General features: G+C 42.5%; 1 protein-coding gene across 4 annotated transcripts in view; it reads right to left on the reverse strand.

Moving 5' to 3' along the window:
* mpp7a (MAGUK p55 scaffold protein 7a) overlaps positions 1 to 21,940 on the reverse strand; it is a 136,507-nt gene that overhangs the window by 59,883 nt on the left and 54,684 nt on the right. For all 4 annotated transcript variants that reach the window (XM_010737322.3, XM_027274075.1, XM_027274077.1 and 1 more), the window contains 3 exons: positions 18,080 to 18,157; positions 9,605 to 9,685; positions 887 to 1,018 (listed from right to left, as the gene is read on the reverse strand). In XM_010737322.3, coding sequence (XP_010735624.3) covers positions 887 to 1,018; positions 9,605 to 9,685; positions 18,080 to 18,157 — 291 coding nt within the window. The remainder of the gene's footprint in view (positions 1 to 886; positions 1,019 to 9,604; positions 9,686 to 18,079; positions 18,158 to 21,940) is intronic.

A 21,940-nucleotide genomic window follows, 5' to 3' on the forward strand; every position in this document is an offset into this window, starting at 1 on the left:
CATCGAGGGGTGTTTATGTGTCGCAGGACACTGAGGTCATTCAAGAGAATCGAAGAAATCGCATCGATGGAAAAACAACCATATTCATGAAACAAAGCTGAAAAAGAAATGTTTGTGGTGCAGCCAAAACTAGTGCCAATTAGATTTGGTGGGGTTACAGAAGACCATTCCTAAATGTGCCTGACTAGACCAAAGGGAATGCATGGAACACCAGCCATCAGACAACACGTTCAGGCACCCAGGATGTCGAGGGGTGGAGCGAAAACGAGAATGCCAGCCAAGATGTCGCTGCCATACAGTTGGGGCCCCCGAGGTCGAGACAGCCGAGGAGGTTGTTGACGTCTGGGACCACGTCTGAACAGCATGGACGTGAGAAGCATGTTACAATGAGAGAGCAACACTGACCAGGATAGAGCCGTTCACAGACACAGAGCCTAGACTGGCTGAAAATACTCATGGCCAAGAGCAGGGTAATTGTGGTCGGTTTTGGTGTGCTTACAACTTCAAGGTTGTGGGTTGGATTTCCACAGGCAAGTATCTCAAAGGCATGTACATTATTGGCTTGACTTGTGGTGTGGATACTGCTTTGATACAAGACATTCAGGGATTTGTGAACAAAGCCTAGATAGCAGATTTTTATGACAGCAAGATATTAACCACAGAAGCACCTGATGATAAATCTATGTTGGAGACTACTTGATTCAAGTATTTTAATACCCTCATTGAAAGCTAACAGTAGAAGAGAGATGGGAAACAACATGCAATTTGATCTGGGATGCTGTGGCCTTAACACCTAGATCATTTTTTACAATATGTTAACTCCCAAAACCATCGTTTAAACTTCTGGAAGTACAAATCGAACACATCATTTACAAGAGTTACTTACAAGAGGTTCCTTGTTTTTGACCAGTCTTATGATTTTCACTGAATCCTCATCATCGTCGATGTCTTCCGGCAGTGGAGGTAGTTCAGGGTCGTAACTCTTCTGAGCGACAGTGTCATGGACTGACAGAAGGCTCTAGAGGAAGGAGATGGATAGAAGGATGGATGGGAGGAAAGAAACAAGAGGCAAGGGTTATCAGTCAAACCATGAAGGCCTTAGTTTTACCTCGGTCTAATTAGCCAAATAAAGTCTAGCAATATGTACTATTAAGAGCTCAATCAATCATTTCTTTCTTTAAGCAGTATGGAGAAAATGCAGAGACCACAGGGAGGATGGTTATGAATTGGGGTGTCTCCCTCAAGTGCTGGGTGATGGATTTGAAAGCATTCGGAGCCAAAACTTGAAGCTACATGCGTTAATTGTCATTAGGCCCATACTCTCCCTCCATACATCTCTCTGATTAAAGGCAACTAGCAACCGCTCTGGACCACCGCTCACCAGAGACTGTGAGCGAAACGGTGGGGGTCGGGGTGGGGATGGTAAACCTTGGCCACCAGCTTTCAGTGCCGATGCTTTCCAGGGCAAGGTGGTGAATACTTGGCGAAGCGACTTCTCTGCACTGTTTCGGCGGCAGGCTCAAAGTAATGAAGTTCTCAGTCGGCTCAGATATTTCACACGTTCACGAGCAGACATAAAAAAGAGACGGGACGCAGACTAAAATGATGCCATTGAGACATTCATTTTTCAAAGTATTTAACGACTCCATGTCCGGACCAAGATGCAGCTGGACGCGTGCTGCTTTTTCCGTGGTTGAGGAGGGGAGAGAAAAGTGAGAAAAACATCTTCCACCACGTGTGCCAGACAAAAGTAGAAAGAGAGCGAGAGAAAGTGAGGCAGAGAGAAGGATATGGTGAGAAGAGGAGCAGTGTGTTTTATGACATGGGAGCATGCTGCAGTACAGTGTTCAAGATGTTGCTAACTGGGAGCAGATGAGAGGAGGAGACACAACCGGAGCTCTGTGGCCAGGATCCACTGAGAGACAAGCTGACCAACACACATACAAATGAACACACAGTTAGTGTTGTACACTTGTAAGGACAGTTCTATTTATTCCCTCAGTCTTACACTCAGACTTTAATGATTCTGCTTTATTACAACTTGGGTCCAACTTTTCCTATACACAATATTAACATTCTAGTCATGGGGCACCCCACTGGCTGAGGTTAGGTTTAGGGGGGTTGAATGTGCCCGTCATGTCTGGCTGTGGATCTTGTCATTCTCCATATTTCTCTTCTCCAGTTTGCTGTCATCCCTGTCATGTCCAATCTGTAATAAAGACATAAAATCCCCCCAAAAACAAGTGGATTGCCGAGATGTAACAACGTGGCAACGTCACTAAAAACAAGTCAATTGGAGCAAGAAACATGAGTGGTCAAACAATCATACAGGTTTTAAACAAAGCCTTGGTTAGTCACACTAATTTAGAAAAGATAAACTAAGGGAAAGTGTCCATTGTAAACATTGAGGAACATCTTGGTTGAATTTTGACCTACCATACTTATAGTGCACTAAGTTTGACTTTCACATCTAAATGAAGTGGTTTGATAATCAAGATAAACCTGTTTGATCATCTGCTTTTAGATCTTAGCAATTAACCTAATGAATACAATGTTATAGGCAATAGTAGTGATTGGCCAAACGCCTTAATAGTAAGATCTTAGTGGTCACAAACTGGAATTTTCCTTTAAGTTACCTTACTTAATGCCCAACTTCAACTCTTACCCAAAACCTAAACTTGATACTAACCTTACGTAAGGTTGTAAAGTCAAAAATAGCCCATTGAAGCAGTCCAGACAAATTTTATTCCATATTTTTTTGTCTTTCTCATCTTTCCTCCCTTAATGTCTTCTCTTTTTTCGGTCCTCCTGTCAAAGCTTCTCTCAATTGCCATTAATCCACTGTCTTCTCCTTGTTTACTCTTCCTCAGTTTTATCTTTCATGTATTTTCCCCAAAATGTTCCCGGCATTAGTTAGTTCATTTCTCAGAACAAGGCTAACGATACGTTCTTGGCTTTCATCTGCGCCACACATAAACACACTTTGTGTTATATTGTATGTCTGGGGATGCTGTCATTATGGTATTGAAATATTCTCTTGGAACGCTGGAAACAAAAACTGTTTGCAGATGAGGACAATAAAAGAAACCTGAAAAGGAATGTGATCTCAAACCTGTGCTGCATGTAATATATTGTGTTCATAGCACCATGTCAAGATGTAGATGGAGAGTTGGCAGTTTCCGTGTTGTGATGAGATCAGTAATGTTGCATTTCAAGACTCTGAGCATCATACATGACTTAATAGCCAGTGAATACAAGTAACACAAATAAAATCGCAGACTTAGAGAAGAATGTTTCTGACATTGTGGCCACCATCTCATTTTCTGTTTTTTCTCCCACAGGGGGTATAAGAAAACCAACTTTAATTTGGCGTTGTATCAAACTGCTCGAGTTTTCCGAAAACAGCCTTTGGTGAAAGCCGGCCCGTGCCATGACAGCAAACCCAGAGTAAAAGGGGGAATTTTTGAGTTTGAGGTTAGATGCATGCGGAGCTGTGGCTCTCTTTATGGTGTCTGACTGTCAGTCACAGCACCTGATATGGGTCACGACAACATGTGGGTCAGCCAGGCATCCATCAGCTTCTCGGCAGGGTGGGACACCCATGCGGGCTTGCTGCCAGAGGAAGCAGAAGTACAGTGTTTTGCAGATGCTGTGCAGCATGAATTCCCATAGAAAGAGATTAGAGCAGTGCTGAATCAAGTTGCCAATCAATCCATGGGTCGATTTAACCTGTGCAAATAAATAAAACTTAAACTCAACATGAACTCAGTGGTTTAACTCGTAAATTGAGCACAACTACCATTTAAATGTCAAATATTTGCTGGATCCAGCTCGTCAAATGTGAGGATTTGCTATTTTTCTCTGTTTACTATCACAGTAAACATAAAAACTTTGGATTATGGACTGTTGGTTGTACAAATGAGAAATGTAAAGTTGTCAACTCAGGAAAGTTTTATAGACTCTATGTTTGTCACAATTAGATTTAGATTTTAAGGAAACTTGGTTGTTGTAGTATTGAGTAAAAAGTCAATCAAACCTCCAAAGAAAACTTTATTGTTCTCAGTCTGTCCACATTTTCTTCTCATGCTCACCTCAACCTTTCCTCCACTAACCTGCCAGTTGTGGTTTCTCCTGAACTCTATCCATCAGGCCTAATATCCTGACCTGTGAATGTCCTCTCATCGATGGCACTTCCTCAAATCTGGCATTGCTCCCCACCGCCACATTCTCCCCACGGCCGTGCCTAACAACCCGTAACAGAGCCACAGCTAATTCCTTGTAAAAACTTTCTAGGAAGTAGCAATAACAGCTGTATGTTAATAGATAGCACATGGTACATGCCCTGGCTGGTGACCATTGACTTGAGTACAACTACACAGGTACAAATGTTTTACATATGCACTCACACAACCGCACACAGGTCTCTGTATGGCAGCTTTCTTCCTGGGTTGATATGAGTTAGTAGGTCTTGTTATGCTTCGGTGTCGTTGGATTACTCGCCTAATCAAATCTAGAGTCATATCCTTGTTTAGGCCCTGCAGCTGAGGCCTGAGGAGGAGAGGGGAAAGGAGAGTGAGAGACTGAAAGAAAGATGAAGAGAAGCGAAACCACCCTTGTTTTCCAGGCATCCCGTCCTTTCTCGGTTCGCGTGTTTGTGTTCATTAGGCATAATAGGGATCCTAGAAAAACAGATCACTGAGCTTGACTAAATAAACCCGCTCGTACATTCCTGGCACTGGCCTCTCATTAAAGCCCCCCGGTCCTGTCACCGGCCCACTCGTTTTTCAGCTGGCGTTGCCGGATCAGCGCAGGCTAACTGCTCTCTCCAGGCGGGAGGGAACCCTGCTGTGAGTGTTCAGCCTCAGAGACGCTGCTGTAGGCCAGCTGGGATTTGACACTCATGGCCACCCTCTCTAAGCCTTGAACCTCAGTGTGTACCACCCCAAGTCAAAGACATTCTACAAGCGTGTATACACACACACAAACACAGACACACGCACACACACACGCACACCTACCTCCATTCCCATCGGCGGAAGCAGCCGGCTATCATAATTGGCACTTTCATCACTGTCAATATTAGTCTTGCTGAGGGGGCCTAATATGGGTGAAAGTTGTTTTTTCATGTGCAAATCGTAAAAAAGAGAAAGTTTGAGGCAGAGAAGGCAAGAAAGAGAAAGAGTGAGGGGAGTTTTAAAGAGCCTGATTTATATCCCCACCCCAGGAATGGATCATTTCAGCCATAATTAAGAGTGATACAGTTACTATCGCACAGAGACGCCATTCAAAGGCAGCAGCCATCTGCTTGTGTTTTACACCCCCAGCCCCGTGATTTACACTGGGGCTGGCTGGTATGGTATCAAGTGCCCTGGAGGACAGATGGAGAAAGAAAGAGAGCAAAGTTATACTTGATTCTTGAAGCCCACATGCTGCCTACGGTTTGAGACACAATGACAGAAAAACGCCAAGAGCCTCCATCCTCAGTATATTACAGTGAAAACTCCAAACCAAGATGCTGGAACTAATCTATTGTTGACCGAGTGTTCCCACTGGGGGAGAGTTTAGCCTGGTGGTTTAGGGCCCAGGAACTCAAAACTCGGTGATGGACTCGGACCAACACGCAAGAGTGGAGGTCATGAAGTAGATCATGAAGGGGGAACACATGCAGATGTTAATGATTCAACTTGACAACACCAGGTACAATACTTTCCTTCATAAAAAGGACATACTGCAGTTTGTGGTAACTTCACTAAAGTTGAAAAACTTTCATTTTGTCATTTTAAAGTAATTTTAAAATGATTTAAAGCAATGTTTACGCAAAGACTCATGCTCCCATCATGTTCTTTTGCTGCAGTTTCCAATTGCCGATTGTCTGAGACACATTAGCCGATACACATCCTCTGTTTTGTTATGGCAGTTGGTATAGTAGTACTCAAAAATCTAGTACTGAAATATGTTGAAAATAGTCCTTTTCTAAACAAAGTGCTTAAACAGTCCTTGAAATTTCAACATACCATATAACTCCATGTTATATTTTGACCAAAATTTGTTCCTCAAGTATTATCATACTAGTTACCAACTCTCCTTTCTTTCTTGCCTTGATGAGCCAGTTAATGAAATCTAAATATGCCAAGAGAATGTTGTAATTTAATACAGCATGACTGGAAACTGATCTTTATAGTGACTGGCTTTTGACTGCTCTGTTTTATACGGACTGTTGAAACCTCAGTCCTCCTAACCGGACAGTAGGAGCCACTAGTGATCAACAACTAAAAACAAGGCTTAACTAGTTTCTTGTAGGCTTTTATTTTGGCCTTTGTTGTGGATGAAAAACTGATCCAGAGAAAATTTTGATCTCGACATGAACCGGAGCGTCTGCAGATGAATTACATACCCGATGTGTTGTTAAGTGGATTGTAACACATCATCATTAGACACAATCTGAGATAAATAAATACTGTTTGCCATATTGAAGAGGTTAAGATCCACTTGTAAACAGATACCATGTACATCCTTAATCAGTGACTGGAAAGCTTAATTCTGATCTCCTGATCACATATTTTTATTGGCCAATAACATTCAGTGGCAGGACAATCTGGACATCCCTACATAGGATGCCATTGCAGAAGATCCACAAATTGCAAGTCCATCTTTTGTTTTATGTTTTGATGAACAGATCAGACACTGCTTGGCTGTGTTGTGTTTTTTTGTGGCATTTTAAATCCATGAAATGTTACAAAAACAGTTTGACGTAACATAGTTCAATGATAAAATGCTATTACACTGCAGGTCGCAATCCTTGGCCTCAGCTGTTTCTGTGCTTCTGACAGTGTCTGTTGGCCAAGAGTAAAGGAAGCAGTAGCCGAATATTTTCCATTGTTTGGTGTGGAATTGTTTGGCTGACCTCGTTCTGCACTGGAGTGGAGGTCGGCTGAGAAGCATGTGGAGGCGGTGGGAGAACAGAGCGTCAGCAGTGAATAGAAGAAAGCAAATAGACAAAGAGTTACAAGAAGTAAATAAATGTGAGCCTCTTCCTGAGTGAACAGAGCTGAAGTTGCAGAGGATTTTGTACCAGCGTAGAGGTGGCATTGTTCAAGCTGTCACAAGTAATATTTAACTGTAACAGGTTTTATTTAGTGTATGTATTATTTCCATTACTGATTAATATGTCGTGTCATTAATATGTAATGTTTATCCGTTGAGTATTGCCAAACTTCAATCGGCGATGGACGCAAACAAGACACACTAATTCAAGCTGGAAAGTCAGCCGGGGTCGGGTTAAGGACTCCGAGGTAGACTCTTTGGCTGAAGAGTCGGCTGTGGCCATAGCTTTTGTTACAGTAAGTGAGAGGAGGAAAGGTACAGGCACTCCAAGAAAATGGCAATAGCATGAAATTGTCTGTTTGTTTAGATGAAATTCCAACTGGCAATACTTGATTCTCATTGGATTTATTTCCACAGATGAATGTGACCCCAAACAGATATGAAAATATTACAATCCATGCATCACATAAATTCAGAGGGGGAGGGACACACCTATAAAGTGGAGCCATATTTAATGATTTAGACCAGGGGTGTCAATCTCATTAGTTCAAGGGTCATACACAGCCCAATTAATCTAGCCATTAACCATTACATAATAGCCTATAAATAACGACAAGTTCAAATTTTTCTTCTTTGTGTAGTGTAAGGAAGTACAATCTGGATAATCAGAAGAAAAATCTGTGCAGTTTCAACAATATGTCTCCAGAGTCGTTTTTTCCATATTTGGTAAGTAAATTCTGAAAAATGTAACAATTAATGAACCATCCATAAACAATGTTCAACATCTTTCAAATTGGCGACAATAAGTTGTTTTTTCAGAAAACTCTGTTCTGATCAGGGTAGATAAGCCTCTGAATCACTCCCTGTTTAACTTGCTCCTGAAGCCTGGCACCACCTCAAGGAACACCTCAGTGATAGTCAAAGGCTCATCAACACCACAAATGAATATGGCAAGTTGAGCAACATCTGTAATATCCGTAAAATGACTCAACTTTGTGTTTAACTTGGCTCCAGATCTCGAGCAACATCTGAAATCTGTTCGTTAGCAATAAGGTAGCTAGCTTTCACAGCTGCATTACTGATCTCTCGGCTACGACTAAAAACAGACTGCCGTTTGCTCAAACCTGCCAACAATTCATTCATCTTCTCTGTTCTCAATTGTCCTCGCAAGTTTTTGTAATTTTTTACCATGATGAGTCTGATAGTAACGTTTAATATTATTTTCCTTGAATACTGAAAAGAGGCTTTGCAAGCACACTGCTTCCCATTTAGTTCTGTAAAGAAAAAGGAACTAGTCATTTTTTTCTTGGATACACAGACACTGTCCACTTCTAGGAATTAATGACTTTCCTTTTTGACTTCCTAACACCTGACACGTAGATGAGAAGGCAGGATATGGTATTAGACTACATCTGTTCACGTGGCTCACGGTCGCGTCTCCTGCCTTTACCTCTCTTCACCTCATCCATAGAAGTTTCCTGATCAATGACCTTCACGAGTTCTGCGCTTTGATGGATTGACCCTTGCCATGCCAAATACCTTGGCTGTAGGCGTAATTAAAATAATAAAACGCTGGATTCCTGACACAGGCATGCTTCGTAGCGAGTGCAGTGATCATTTGCCGCCGCATTTCACTTCATTTGACAGAGACAAAAGAGATTTCAACGTCCCCACGTAGCATAGTAGGAGAGCAAGGCTGTGATAGATTGTGACCATTTGTCTTTAGGATAGTAGCTGTGTAAAATGTGTGTTTGACTTTGAATCCATCATATGTCTATGTAGGATTGTGTGCGTTGATTGCTGGTTACGTCATGAACTAAATAATACGAGGCCCCACTTTCTCTTACTATGACTACTACTTCGCTTACTATGAACTATACATATCTGTTTCTCTAACTGTATTGTTTTAATTTAAGGAATTAATCATTACATCACTAGCATGGACATGTTGATCTGACTTGTAAGCCTGATCCTTTTGGGAACCCCCTGTCTTTTCACAACCCTTGACACTGAGGGGTATTGAATTTTTGGATGCACTGCACTGTAAGTATGTGTGTGTGTGTATTGTGGTGGGGGAGGACTTCATACTGAGCTGTTGTTTCTGGCAGAGGCCAAATAAGCATGACGACAGAGCATTAAAAAAGGATCCCGTCCAGCTCTGCTTCTATCCCGCCATCGGGAAGGCGGCTCTGTCTGGCCGAGACACCTGGAGGACCTGATGGATGGCCAGAGTTATGCGTTTGAAAATAAAAACGTGTAAATTCACTTTGTAGCTGTCTGAGGCTGGCTAACGAGGCCAGTGACTGAAGCCAAGTAGACAAGAAAGAGCACGGCCTGGATCTAAACCGCCATACTATTTTATGTACAGCAGCAATGATCACATTAGTTTAATGCCAGCGCTATTTATATGACGACGTCTGTAAGGATACAAGCCAAAGTTTATGTTTGGCCCACTTTGTGATATCCAGAACTGCCTAGTTTTATTTTTTTTTTAGCTTTGATAGTAGTCATTAACATTCGCAGATGAACATTTGCAATGAAGAACAGGAACCAAACTCACCTTCACGTGGGGTTTGGATAGTATCTGAAGAAGTTCTTTGATTTCTGCATTGGCCAATTTCCCTTCCAGCTCCTTGGACAACTAAAGAGAAGAAGACATAGATTGGTCACACATATACATTTAGAATATGGGAAGGCTATTAAATATTCACACATATACATTTAGAATATGGGAAGGCTATTAAATATGCTGAAAGGAAAAATCCCACTGTAAAAGCTCTTTGTTTTGATGGTTATTTATTGAACAATTACAATTATGTATCCACTCATACGTCTTCTAACGCCCTGATAACAGAGTAGGTTTAGATATATAGTTCTGCCTTGCATTTCAGCCATCAATGTTACCTCACATTGTACATCACCAGGCAATATTGCAGTTTAATTATAAAAGGTTTACATTCTTTCATTCATTTTATACAGGACTAACTTCATTACTACTACTGTATTACTACTAATTACTAAATAATGCATAGAATTGCTGTACAGTTGCTGTGTTACAAGCTTTCATTTTCTGGGATGGAGGGCAATGATTGCAGTGAGCTGAGATATTTCAGAAGAGTTTTTGCTAAGACGTATGACACTGAAAAGGAGAAGGCAACAGTACAGTACAACCACAACAGCTGGAGGTTCAAGTCTTTTCCCCACCCAGATTATCCTTGCAGGTCCAGGGATATGACTACCATGACTTCTGAAAGGTTTTAAAACAAATCAAATGCATCTTTCTGTTCTGGACTCATCTAAAGTGACTTCTATGCTGCTGTAAAGTTGGAAAAGTGGAAGTTCTCATTTGTTTTTAATCCACATCATCCAGTGCAGTCAAACTGATTTTTCAAGCCTTCAACTGCTGACGAGTTAATCAATAATTCCTAATTGTTTGTGAAGATCAACAGAGTGCGATCTAACTACACCCAGTAGTGTGTAACAGTGAAGCGAATCCTCAAAAGCACGTGGAAAAACTATAGTTGTATACTCGAGGGTACGTTCAGGCAGCTCCAAGCAACAGGGACCCATTGCATGTCAAGTTCACACCTCTTCACGGGGCCTCTAATTCACACTTGTTGCTACCTTTGTCTTGATTAAATTCACCACTCTTCACTCTCTGTAACGAAAGAAAACAGTTCATTCCTCTTGGAAACAATGGAGGCTGTGAGAGCATCTCAGAGCAGTGGGACAGAGCTGGACCACATTCATGATGAATGTCTGATAGCTCTGAGACGAGTGACTCTGCTTCTAAAGCCCAGGCCACGCTTCTCCGTCTGCACTCTGATTTATGAACGATCCTCCTGGACGTGGTCTGAGTGTGGAGAGGAGAGGCGAGCCGTCACACACAAAAACCTGCTTGTACTGAACTGGGATCAGAAACTGATGTCGACTACACAACTAGGGCCAATGGACATATTTCACGTTAAAGCCTGACTGATACTGGACTTTGAAAGCCAATACTTCTATTAAGATTTGAGGGTTTAACATAATGATTATCAGCTGGTAGTCTATTTTCTTTTCTTTTTTACACTTTTTTCTTTTTTTAAAACATAAAATGTCCATGGTGTGTTCTGAGCAGGACATTTTACATGTCAGCCTACATACATGTGCAATATGTTATAATCCGAGGCAATTTATCTGTCTAGCTCTAGACAATAATAGAACTTAAATGTCATCCTGTTTCTCCTTATTGCTTGTCTGTCTGATCACTCCCTGCCCTCACTGGGACTCCTTGTCCTTAGGACATCATATTTTGTGCAGAATATAAAATCTTCTTTGACAATATTTGTGGTTTTGAGCTGTACAAATAAAATGTAATAACAAAACAAAAGCTGAAAAAAAAGAATAAATCATGTGTACTCAACAAAAATATAAAAAGACGCCGCTCCATTTTTTCCATCAGTTTCAGTAACGTCTAAGTCTAAGATTTCTTCTCAGCACACAAAATGTTTATTTCTCTCAAGTTTTGTTCACAAATGTGTTAAAAATCTGTGACAAAATCCACCCATCTGACAGGTGTGGCACATCAAGATGCTGACTGGCTCATAATTCTTGCCTTTTGTGGAACATCAGGGTAAGTCAATCAGAGGCAGAATGATGCAGGTCATGACTTTTCCATCTGTTGCCTGATGTGAAATATCAACCAAACTGTGCGGTGGCCTTATTATTGTGACCATTCCAAGGCACATTTGTGTCAGCCATAGTCATGAAACAGATGTTTAATGTCAGAAAACGTAGCTGGTGACTAAAAAGTGAAGTAATAAAAATAAACATTCTTCACAAGAAGGTCAGTTCTTGCTACAAGAAAATGCTACTTCCATATTAACAAAGTTTAAACAGAACAGGGAAGTCACACCAAAAATGCAGTGTGCTCCTTTAAGGCAGACGATGACAGAGGTTGAGAAAACCTACAGTTTGTTTGAGTAACGACCCCTGCGGTGCAGGAATAAGGCAGCAGAGGTGAGGCAGAGGTAAAAGCAGGGGGCCGAGGGTTAGGCTGGGGTTAGGGAGGACGCTATGTCACTTTACCCGAAGACAGGAACATGTGCTTTCAGCTGCGGGTGGTGGAGGTGGGTGGGGGATTTTTCATTATTTCCATTAGCTTTGACCCCCCCCCCCCCACACGGGAGAGAGACCACTCTAATGAATAGTCGCAGTGGTCAAGGTTACTCTGACTGAACCTCAGTCAACCCTGCATTACTTCACCTAAGCAAACATACAAAAAAAAAAAATCAAACAAAAATTGAATCTTAAAGTGTAAGGTCAGAGGAAAGACAGGAGCAAAAAGGAGATGATCAAAGAAGAAAGAGAAGAAAAACAGAGGAGCTGAGAGAAAAATGGAGGAAGCTAGCAAGGTAGAGACAGAGGGGAGTCGGGGTCAGGGTCTTTAGAGAGGGAAAATCTCTTGCTCTGATACACCGACATCTATCATGTCATTGCCAAGCTGTTTACAGTGAAGGAGAGAAGCAAAGACAGACAGAGAACTGTAAATTTCCAGTCCCTCATATTGTCTTATTAAAGCACCTTGTCCCATAACTCAGCGTGGAGGACAGATGGAGGACATGTTTGACAACGCGCTCTGCTCGCTACCTTCATGCCTCCATGTTAGAGTCATATTTTCCATCCTCAGACCTTCACAGAGAATGAAGGAGGGGGCAAAAAAATGATGCTGGTCTCCTTTGAGACTGTGTTTATTTCATTTGTTAAATGTCATGGCCAGCGCCGCAGTGTTTAGATAAGTTTGATCCCAGCATGTCAGTTTATAGGTCACTCTTGACCCTGAACGGCAAAGGGCTCCCTGCTTTGATATATAGCTGCCAATATATCACGCTGACCTTATTCTAAAGTTATTTTATTAAAACATATTAAAAGTTTTTTATTAAAAAAACACGTTCTCAGCCAGGCAGCGTCATCAATTTCATATGATGGATTAAAAGCACTTTGGCCTGATTTGGTAAGTAACTGATCAATAATACGTCGGTTGACGGTCGGTTGAAGAAATGGTCCTAAGTTCATTCTCATACAGCATTTTGATTCAATTTTATACGGTCATGCACAAAGATGTTTTCCTATTATTATATTTTATAGCTTTCAATAAAACTTTTAACGTCTCACGGTCTAAATACTGGCTTTCACACTCTTAGAAAAATAAAATTAAAAAGGAAATAATGAATACATGAATTTTTCTCATGCACATAATCAAATTTCAGGAGAAAAAACACCTTTCTAAAAAGGGACTTCAATCCAAATGTATTCTCAAAATACATACAGTGTATCAGTCAAACTATTTAAGCAATAATTCAACTATTTTAACCAGTAACAACAACTCGTTTTTGTCAAAAATAAACTCAAAAATCACACGTGTGAAAATAAGAATAAAGTGAAGTTAAACAATAAAAAACAAAAGATGCAAAAGCCATCTATGGGTAAAGTATTTTATTTTATTTTGTTTTGATGTAAATCAGGAGTCTGTATCTTGAATATTTGACCTTAATACCAGCGATTTGCGATAAGTGAGTGGCCAATTTATGATCCTCAAAAAAAGAAAAGGAACATTAGTCAATATTATTCTTCAAATAACAAAGTTTCAGCTGATAATTACATCCAATGATGTGAAGCTTTTTCTAATAACTGGAGTACACTGTAAGTATAATCAGGCCACAGGCACTGGCCTGAATATATGAATCTATATTAACTGTATTGCTGTCTGTTAGCACTTAAAAGAAGATGACGAATGTCTGGAAAATGTGCCTAATGTGTTTAATATAATAATATTCTGGTCAGTCTAAAAAGATTAGCCTTTAATGTCCTCTTCAATTTTGAAACTGAAAGAGCAATATTACCAATTTTTCCATTAGAGTCCTGAAACTTTTTTACTTTCTACTTATTAAAACACCTGTTTTATTTTGACATTATTACATTTTTAGATGAAATAGATGTCTTCTTCTGGTCTGATTTTTCATTTATATCTTTAAGAGACTGGACTTGCCAAAGCTTGTGGAGCCATGATTTGCTGTACAGTAAATACTGACAATGAAGAGCCATCAGACATTAACAAAGCCCCCCCCTTCCCCCCTCCCTGTTTGTCTGGCTCTTTCCCATTACCGGTTCTAGGTTTTGACTGCAGACCAGTGCTCTCTGATGGCACCCAGTGGGCTTCCCAAGTAACAACAGGTATTTGAATGAGCATAAAGATGTTGGGAATTGGGCCAGAGAAGGAAAAGGTGCCGTCCAGAGGAGATGGATACGAGTCATCCAGCAGGACATACAGTCTTGGTTCAAGCGATGGACGCTGATCTGGAACAAGGGGCTGGCACTCGGCTCGCTGTTGAAGTGGCGTGTTCGGCTCTTGACAGGATTGATAGAGACTGATTGCATGGACGGGCTGGAACTTACAGTACATCAAGCCGGTTCACGTGTGAGGCTGATTTGCCCTTTTTGATTAATGTAATGTGGTATTTTACATTCCAGCATGAGGCAAGAGTGCTTCTATTTCAGTCTTAATGAGGGCTGCAGAGAAGCCTTGTGTGCAGCAATAAACGTGTACGTGTATGTACATCCATACAAGTGTGTGTGCAGTCACCCACCGGCACGTCTTTATATATATGTAATACAGCACCCATTCCCTGGGCCCAGGATCGATCGTGTTTCAAGCGGCGTTGGCGGTGATAGTTTGTTTGAGCAGTGGCAGTCACCTGCTGTGTGTGCTAGACAGTGCAGCCAGGGGCAGACGGGGGTTGAAGTGTCATTTTATGTTAGGCAATAAATTAAGCCTCCATTACCCGAAACCCAAGCCCGAAATGAATTTCATCTAACTGTAGATCTTCTCCTGTTGCACTTTAGCCCTCATACACCACTTCAATAGCATTCATTTGGAGCGGTGACACGGGTGAAAAACAATCTGCTTTAAAAATACACTGCAACGCTCCGGGTTAGGAGCTTTTCTTTTTTCTTTTTTGACTAGCCAAGGAAGGGGGGACTCACGATTGTGGTATGCTGTGAGACGCTTTGATACACCATCTCTGTGCTTTATTCCGATACCTGATAATCCCGGGGAGACACTTTGCGGGGCATTTACCAGGAAGCATAAATCTGAAAGTCTGTAATTTGACAAAAAGAATGAGAAAGAAAATCTGTAAGGGAGAGTGAAGATGGAGGCTGATAGTTTTGGGGGGACTCTTGAACAGTATATGGCCTCGTGCCACAACCTGAGGGAGATGGAGCGAAGACTCAGGAAAGAGAAACAGAACCGATCCTTCACAGTCCGCTGGCTGCTTGAATCTGGTGGAATTCTTGTTCTGGTGTTATCTGGTTAGCCACATTTGCCAGGAGCAACAGCAGGGTAGGACAAACACACAGACAGAAATGGAGCAATAAAATTTCTATTTGGGAATATTGTCCTTGCAGATTCAGACTAGGCCATCCTGGTTTGGTTTAGGGTCCTGGATAGTTTTGGACTTCTGTGGTGGTGCATGTAAACCGTCCAGGATGGAACGTTCTGGCTCTTCCACTGACATTTGTGGCCTGTAAGGTCAGGAAAACCACTCTAGACCACAAGACAGCCTTTCTTTCGTGACAGTCTCAGGACACTCTGGACTCTCTCCTTCTTGGTCTTTACCCCGACCGACTATAAGAATTTCAGCCCCTCTTTCTCTCGTCTTTCCCTTGACTCAGTACTAATTAGGATGATGTATGGCTGTGGGCTCTTTAGAAGGGGTGGAATAGTCGGAGGCACTTTGATTACAATAAACAGAGCTGGGGATTTCAAACAAAACCACACACCAAGGGCTTTTCCTCCTCTCTGTTCACCATGCCAGGCTGGTTCTTGGGTTTACACAGGTGTGTGCGAGTGTGTGTGTGTGTGTGCGCACATGTGGATGTGAGCGGGGTGCTTGCATGCTTATGTGCACACGTGGCTTTCAATAAATATTGCAGATGAACAATACGGTAACAAATGTCAAGACACTGGACGTTTACTCAATAAATCACATTTAATATCTTTCACAGCTTGACGAGAGCAGCGGCGCCAACGGAAGAAAGTCATCATCGGCGGTCCTGTTGGTACTATTATTGTCTGTGTGATGACTTCTCATTAACAGGTTAAGTAATGAAGAGGGACTGCACTCCATAGGTGATGCTGCTACAGTGCTTCCTCTCTCTGAATCTGAATGTTTAATGTGCTCTCTCCTGCGCTGACTTCTGTTTATATGACGCAACTCATTCTCTCCACAATCATGTGTAGTTTGTCGGCTGCCATCATTTGTCACAGCGTGCCCATCCATCTTCAACTTTTCTCTCAATGAGTGGCCTTCCTATCCGGTTTCTGCCCTTGGAAAATGATCGGTCTGTCTTTGCAGAACTGGATTTTAGATTTCGTGGTCTACTGTATGGCTAGACGTTTGGGCAGAGAGTGGGCGGGAGGGTAGGTGGTGGGTGTAGAGTAGGGACAGTGTAATGTTATTGTAAAAGAGAGACAGAGTCTAGAAAACCAAACTGAGAAGGGGACAGTTCAATGTTCAGGGTAAGAGGTCAAAGAGGACAAACATTGCCAAAGCTCCTGTAGCTACCATCGGTTGACCCCGTGCTTGTGTTACAGATACGTGATGAACAGGGACTTGGCACTTGTGATCGCAGTGTTGTAATGCAGAACAGGACAAACCTACCTGCTTATGCAAAGTCTCTCTGGATTTGAGTATAAGCAAATCATGTTTGCTTGGTTTTTCAAAGTCAAACAGTAAAGACAGGGCGTGCAAGACAGAAAAGATATGACGTGTGTGTAGGCGGGTGACAAATTAATGGAAAAAACTAAATCAATCAGCAGAGAAACATAACAAAAGCAGAGTCATACAGACATGAGCGCGCAAAGAATGGTTTGATGAGTATGAACTAGGGATGCAGCGACTGACCGTTGTGACTCTTTACTGCATTTCAAAATGCTTTTGTAACTATAAAGGCTCAACTACAGAGTGTTTCTGCCACTTGAGTTATAACCAAGGGCAACGATGCTGAAAAAAACCAACATTGCCCTCTTTACAAATTTAACACTCACCAAAAAGGCTAGTAATCCCTAAAGGACACCACATGAGAGATGTTTTCACTTTCCTCAGACTAAATCGTACCATCAAAATCTATAATTGTTACATCCCTGGTATGAACACGGTGTAACTCATACACTCTGGCCTTCATACTCACAGGAACTCGACCCAATTGACAAATTCTGGTTGTAGGTTGAAAGTGACAAACAATCATTACTTTATTTTAAGCAAATTTCATGATTTTAAATCTGCGACGAGTTACTGCAGGTTATAATCTTGTCCAGTTCTTTGCGACCTCTCTAGCTTCTTCTCTGTTCCGTTCTGCTCTTAGCTGCTCTAGCAACAGAGACTTTCGGAAAAATGGAAAGTTTCAACCACAGTTCTCTACTCCAGGAAATCAATTTTACTTGCTTAAATCTCCAGCGTTATTAAATCCTTGTGTTTCAATCATTTTAGGAGCTTGTCGACAAAGGACCGATGACCTAAAGACGATCTCGTTACACAGGGCTGATGGCGAGCTGCACATCTCTTGCTAGCGTGGTAATTTACTGCGTTTTCCAGTCTTCTAACTACAAAGCAAGGATTCGTGGAGTTTGGTAGCAAGTAATTCCTGCTGGGTTTAATCAGCTCCTCCACACAGAACTTTCATATTCAGGCTATGGAAGTCAGACAGAAGCAGTACATAGTGTTAAAGGCTGTGTCATAACCAGTTTCAGACTAGTGCTTTGAGACTGAATAACACAGGCCACCTCTATGACCAAACATCTCTGCTTCCACTGTACTGTCCACCGCAGTGATGCTGCTAAATCTGGTTGATTTATTATTGGAACTGTTTTGGAGGTACATGGGGGCCCAACACCACACAACATATAAGACACTTTGTTTCTTTTCCCATTTTTTGTAACACATCTGTATATTCAACCAAATAAAATGAAGCCTTTCCACGAAAGAGAACTTACTTCATGGGCCAGAGGAGCAGCGCTGTCCAAGACAGGGATGGGTTTGCTCTCTTCGTAGTGCTGCAGCCGCTCATGGATCTGAAAGGACAGATTGTGTTCATCAGTAAAGCGAGTGACAGGAAGGAGATCAGTGTTGGGCTGCAGAGGCCACAGCGAGAGCTCCCTGAGCAAACGCACGCACGTGTGTGGCGCTATGTGTGCACACAAAAACCCATGTGCACTGCATGCATGAAAACATGTACAGCCTCCTTCCACACCACACCGTACACTCGAGCACACTCACAGCAGATGAAAACGACAAGCGATCACACGCTCTGAAACACAGACACACGGCTCTTTCACACAAGACTCCCTCGACCGAGCACAACAGACTGCTTCTAAGCATTTCAGCTTGCTTATCCACTGTACAAACAATCCAGTTTTCCACCATGCATTCAATATGCCCCAGTGGCCTGGTGAGGATTCCAAATCACTTCAACAGTCTGGTTAAATTGGCAAAATATTTCCTTATCAGCCTCAACACTGCAACTGCACAATGTTGAGACAAAGCTCTATCTCTGGAGGCTTGCTAAAATGGAAAGTAGGCCCGACTCATGTGTTAACATTTACTCATTTACACACACAAAAACACTTCATCACTCAAAAACTGATATGTGGAGCATAGGAAGGAATAATTTATACACACGGGCCACACGCTCGCACCCACGCACATGCAGTCAAACACACAGTTCTACACTTGTGCTCCAGCCCACGCGCGCACAGACACACATGAAAAACACTACAGTCATCCCATTTGTGATTTAAGTGCAGCTGTGCAGGAATGTGTTGACAGCCTACAGGCTGCTGTCAGGTCCCATCAGAGAACAGACAGCGAGGACGATCCTCCTAACAGCCACTCCCTGCGTCTCTTCTCAGCCCAGCATGGCGAAGGGGAGCTGGGCCACGTTAATGACTGATAGCTGGGCCCCGGTCCTGGAGCATCCAGCTGGATGTCTCAGAAAGCATTCCAGCACGATGGTGGAATAGAAGTCCCTCTGGCTGGGATGAGAGTGACAGGATCTCCCGGGCCAACTTGGTATCTGCAGAGGCCAAATCCACACATGTGGGTGCGTACGCACACAAATTTGCGACAGAGAATCACTCAGTAGGACAAGAAAAAGCAGTTTGTTTGCTGTCACGACGTGAGCAGCTACAGATGTTGTGTGCAATTAAAACATCTGTTTTAGCCTGTTAGACATAATATTTCCTCCCCACTACACAAACCAACGAGACAGCAATCTACAGTAACAGCACGGCGGATGCTGTGAATGCTTGTTGGAGAGAGTTGAATGTTGTGAGATGACACAATCACATGACGGGATCTGTCCCTGCTAATGACATTCCCCTCGGAAATGTTTTTTCCAGTGTTTTGGCCCCCAGACTAGGAATTTGGGGAGGGGGTGGGGGGGTCTGATAAGCAAAGAGACATTCAACATGTGTAGATGAGTTCATTTGAATCTTTTCAAATTCTCATCTGTCTTTGATAACCATCAGAGAAAGATGGAAAGAAAGGAAAAAAGTCCACTAAGATACTAAGACACTGACGGCAGAATTCCAATGCTTTTACGACTTTCTGGTGAGAAAAATGCAACAAAACTACGCGTTAAATGTCCTCGCATGTGTATGCCCCTCTCTGCCCATGAAAAATTCCGGCTAAACCGTTGGCCTTAAACAGGTACAGCCATTTTAGCTCGACTTATCCGCGCAGTCTCCCGTGATAAATCATGACCTGTTAGGACTGTGTCTTAGCCAACGGAGCAGCCATGTTTCAAGGTCAGCTTAGAGGTTCAAATCCCTGTGTAAAGCCGACATTACTCGGCTATAAAACATGGTGCATTAGGCGTGTCGTGGAGGTAATCTGTTGAAGGCCGGAGGGAGGCAGATGGCTGTTCGGCTCAACAGTAGAGTACAAGGAGCTATGACTCGAGTACCCCATAACAAGGCAGACAAATGGCGCTGCAAAGAGCAGGCAATGCAGTTGGTTTGCGATGGCCTGGAGAGGTAAGGACTGAGGTAAAAAATAAGTACAAGCTTGAAGTGGTGATAACATAAGTCTCCACTGCTGAAGAGGTACTGAGCTGAACTGCTGTCAGTGTGTTCCATGTTTTATGGCATCATATTTAAGATTGCCACTCTAGGGCAATTCCTGGAAATTTTCATCCTCATCTGTTTAATTTCACACAGCCAGGTCATATTTGAACTGTTACTCTTTGCTGTTCATGAAGTCCCAACAACTCCACCCTGTGCTCTGACTCCTGTCTGTTCTTCTACAGTAGAAGGCCGTAAAAGGACGGGCAGGCAGCTTCGGTTACTTCTCCTGTCCTGATCATCTTTGTAAGAAAACAGATGAAATAAATGAGAGAGGTTGCCAGTGTCTTCAGCGCTCCAACATACCACAGTTCTAGTGACATCTGCTTAGGTAGTTGTTGCTCCACCACCTCAGCTTACTTAGTTACTGTGGAATTTCTCCTCTGCTCGGTGAGCAAATGCGACATTGAAATGCTTTTATTTACAGTTCAGGACGCCTTCCAAGTGCCTGTCCATGACGCAGTAATGTATTTTAAAGTCATTACCCCCCTTTTTTGCATTCTCTGTCCCATTGGTGAGGCAGCAGTGCTCCTGGCAAACAAGAGAGGTGGCCTGGTGGAATAAAAAAAAAAAAACAGTGAGAGACAGTGTGCTGCAGCCAAAGAAGGCTTAGCCCAAACCAGAGCACGACTGCTGGACACTCATGCGAATCAGAGCCTGGTATCCTGAAGCCTCTCTGATGAGAAATGTAGTGCTATTTCCATGTAAAAGAAGGCATAGGAAATGAGCTCAAAATGCTGAAAACCTAAGGAGGAAAGCTCCCCGAAGTAGAGGCTGAGAGTTTCAGTGAATGTGCACCTTCACTGAAAGCTTTAAAAAAAATGCTACAAAAGGAGCAGTGTGTGTCCCGTCTCCACAGAGACCTCAGCTAAGTTGTGTTTGCTTCCAGAAATACCCTGCAGGCTTAAAATACACACATGGAGAAAAAAATATGAAGAAAAACACTAACACGGGTAAGAGCTGATGCGAAAATATTCCAACATGGAAGGATTGGAAGAAAAACATGAGATCAATCTTCATCTTCAGCTCAACAACTCACAACTGCGAAGGATCACTGTTGAGGTTAAAGGTCAGACACCTTTGAGATCTTTCAAGAAACCTTAAGTGATAAAATCCAGCAACTCAAACTGAATTTATGTTCTCTCCATGACAAAACACGTGCAACAGTACAGAACAATGACCGTCTGAAGCCTTGATTGTCAATGTGGAGGTATAGTCAAGGGAAAAAAATGTCTTGCAAACACTAATCCAGACATAGTAGAGCAAGCAAAGTCTGGCGCGGACCGAAGGGGAGAGCGTGCAGGAGAGCGAAAGCTTGATAGATGGAGAAGTGTGCTGATGGAAGGAGAAAGAGAGGTCTGGAGATCACAGGGCTGGATAGTGTTTCTGTTTCCGAGTCCTGCGAAGAGGCTCAAGGCCTCTGGTTAATGTCCACTTCCCATAAAAGTTGGACTGGTTCAGGTTGACAATCTTTCTCCCACTTCTGTTTCTATATCTACCCACCGGAGTGGATCCAGTATCAGGCCTCCGTTAATCCACCCGGGTCCGATCACTCGGTCTGATCCAGAACACCTTGTCAAGGCTCTGTGGCCTGGTAGACTAGATCAAGTTAGGGAAGCGGGGGATTACAGATAGATGTACAGAGTTGCAACTGGAATAGCTGTTCAATGATATGTTTACTCAAGGAACAGGAGAAAAGTTGAGATTTGTTCTGTTGCAAAGTGTTGGCTTTCG

The sequence above is a fragment of the Larimichthys crocea genome, chromosome XXIII (genome assembly GCF_000972845.2).
Source record: "Larimichthys crocea isolate SSNF chromosome XXIII, L_crocea_2.0, whole genome shotgun sequence".
Taxonomy (NCBI): Eukaryota; Metazoa; Chordata; class Actinopteri; family Sciaenidae; genus Larimichthys; species Larimichthys crocea.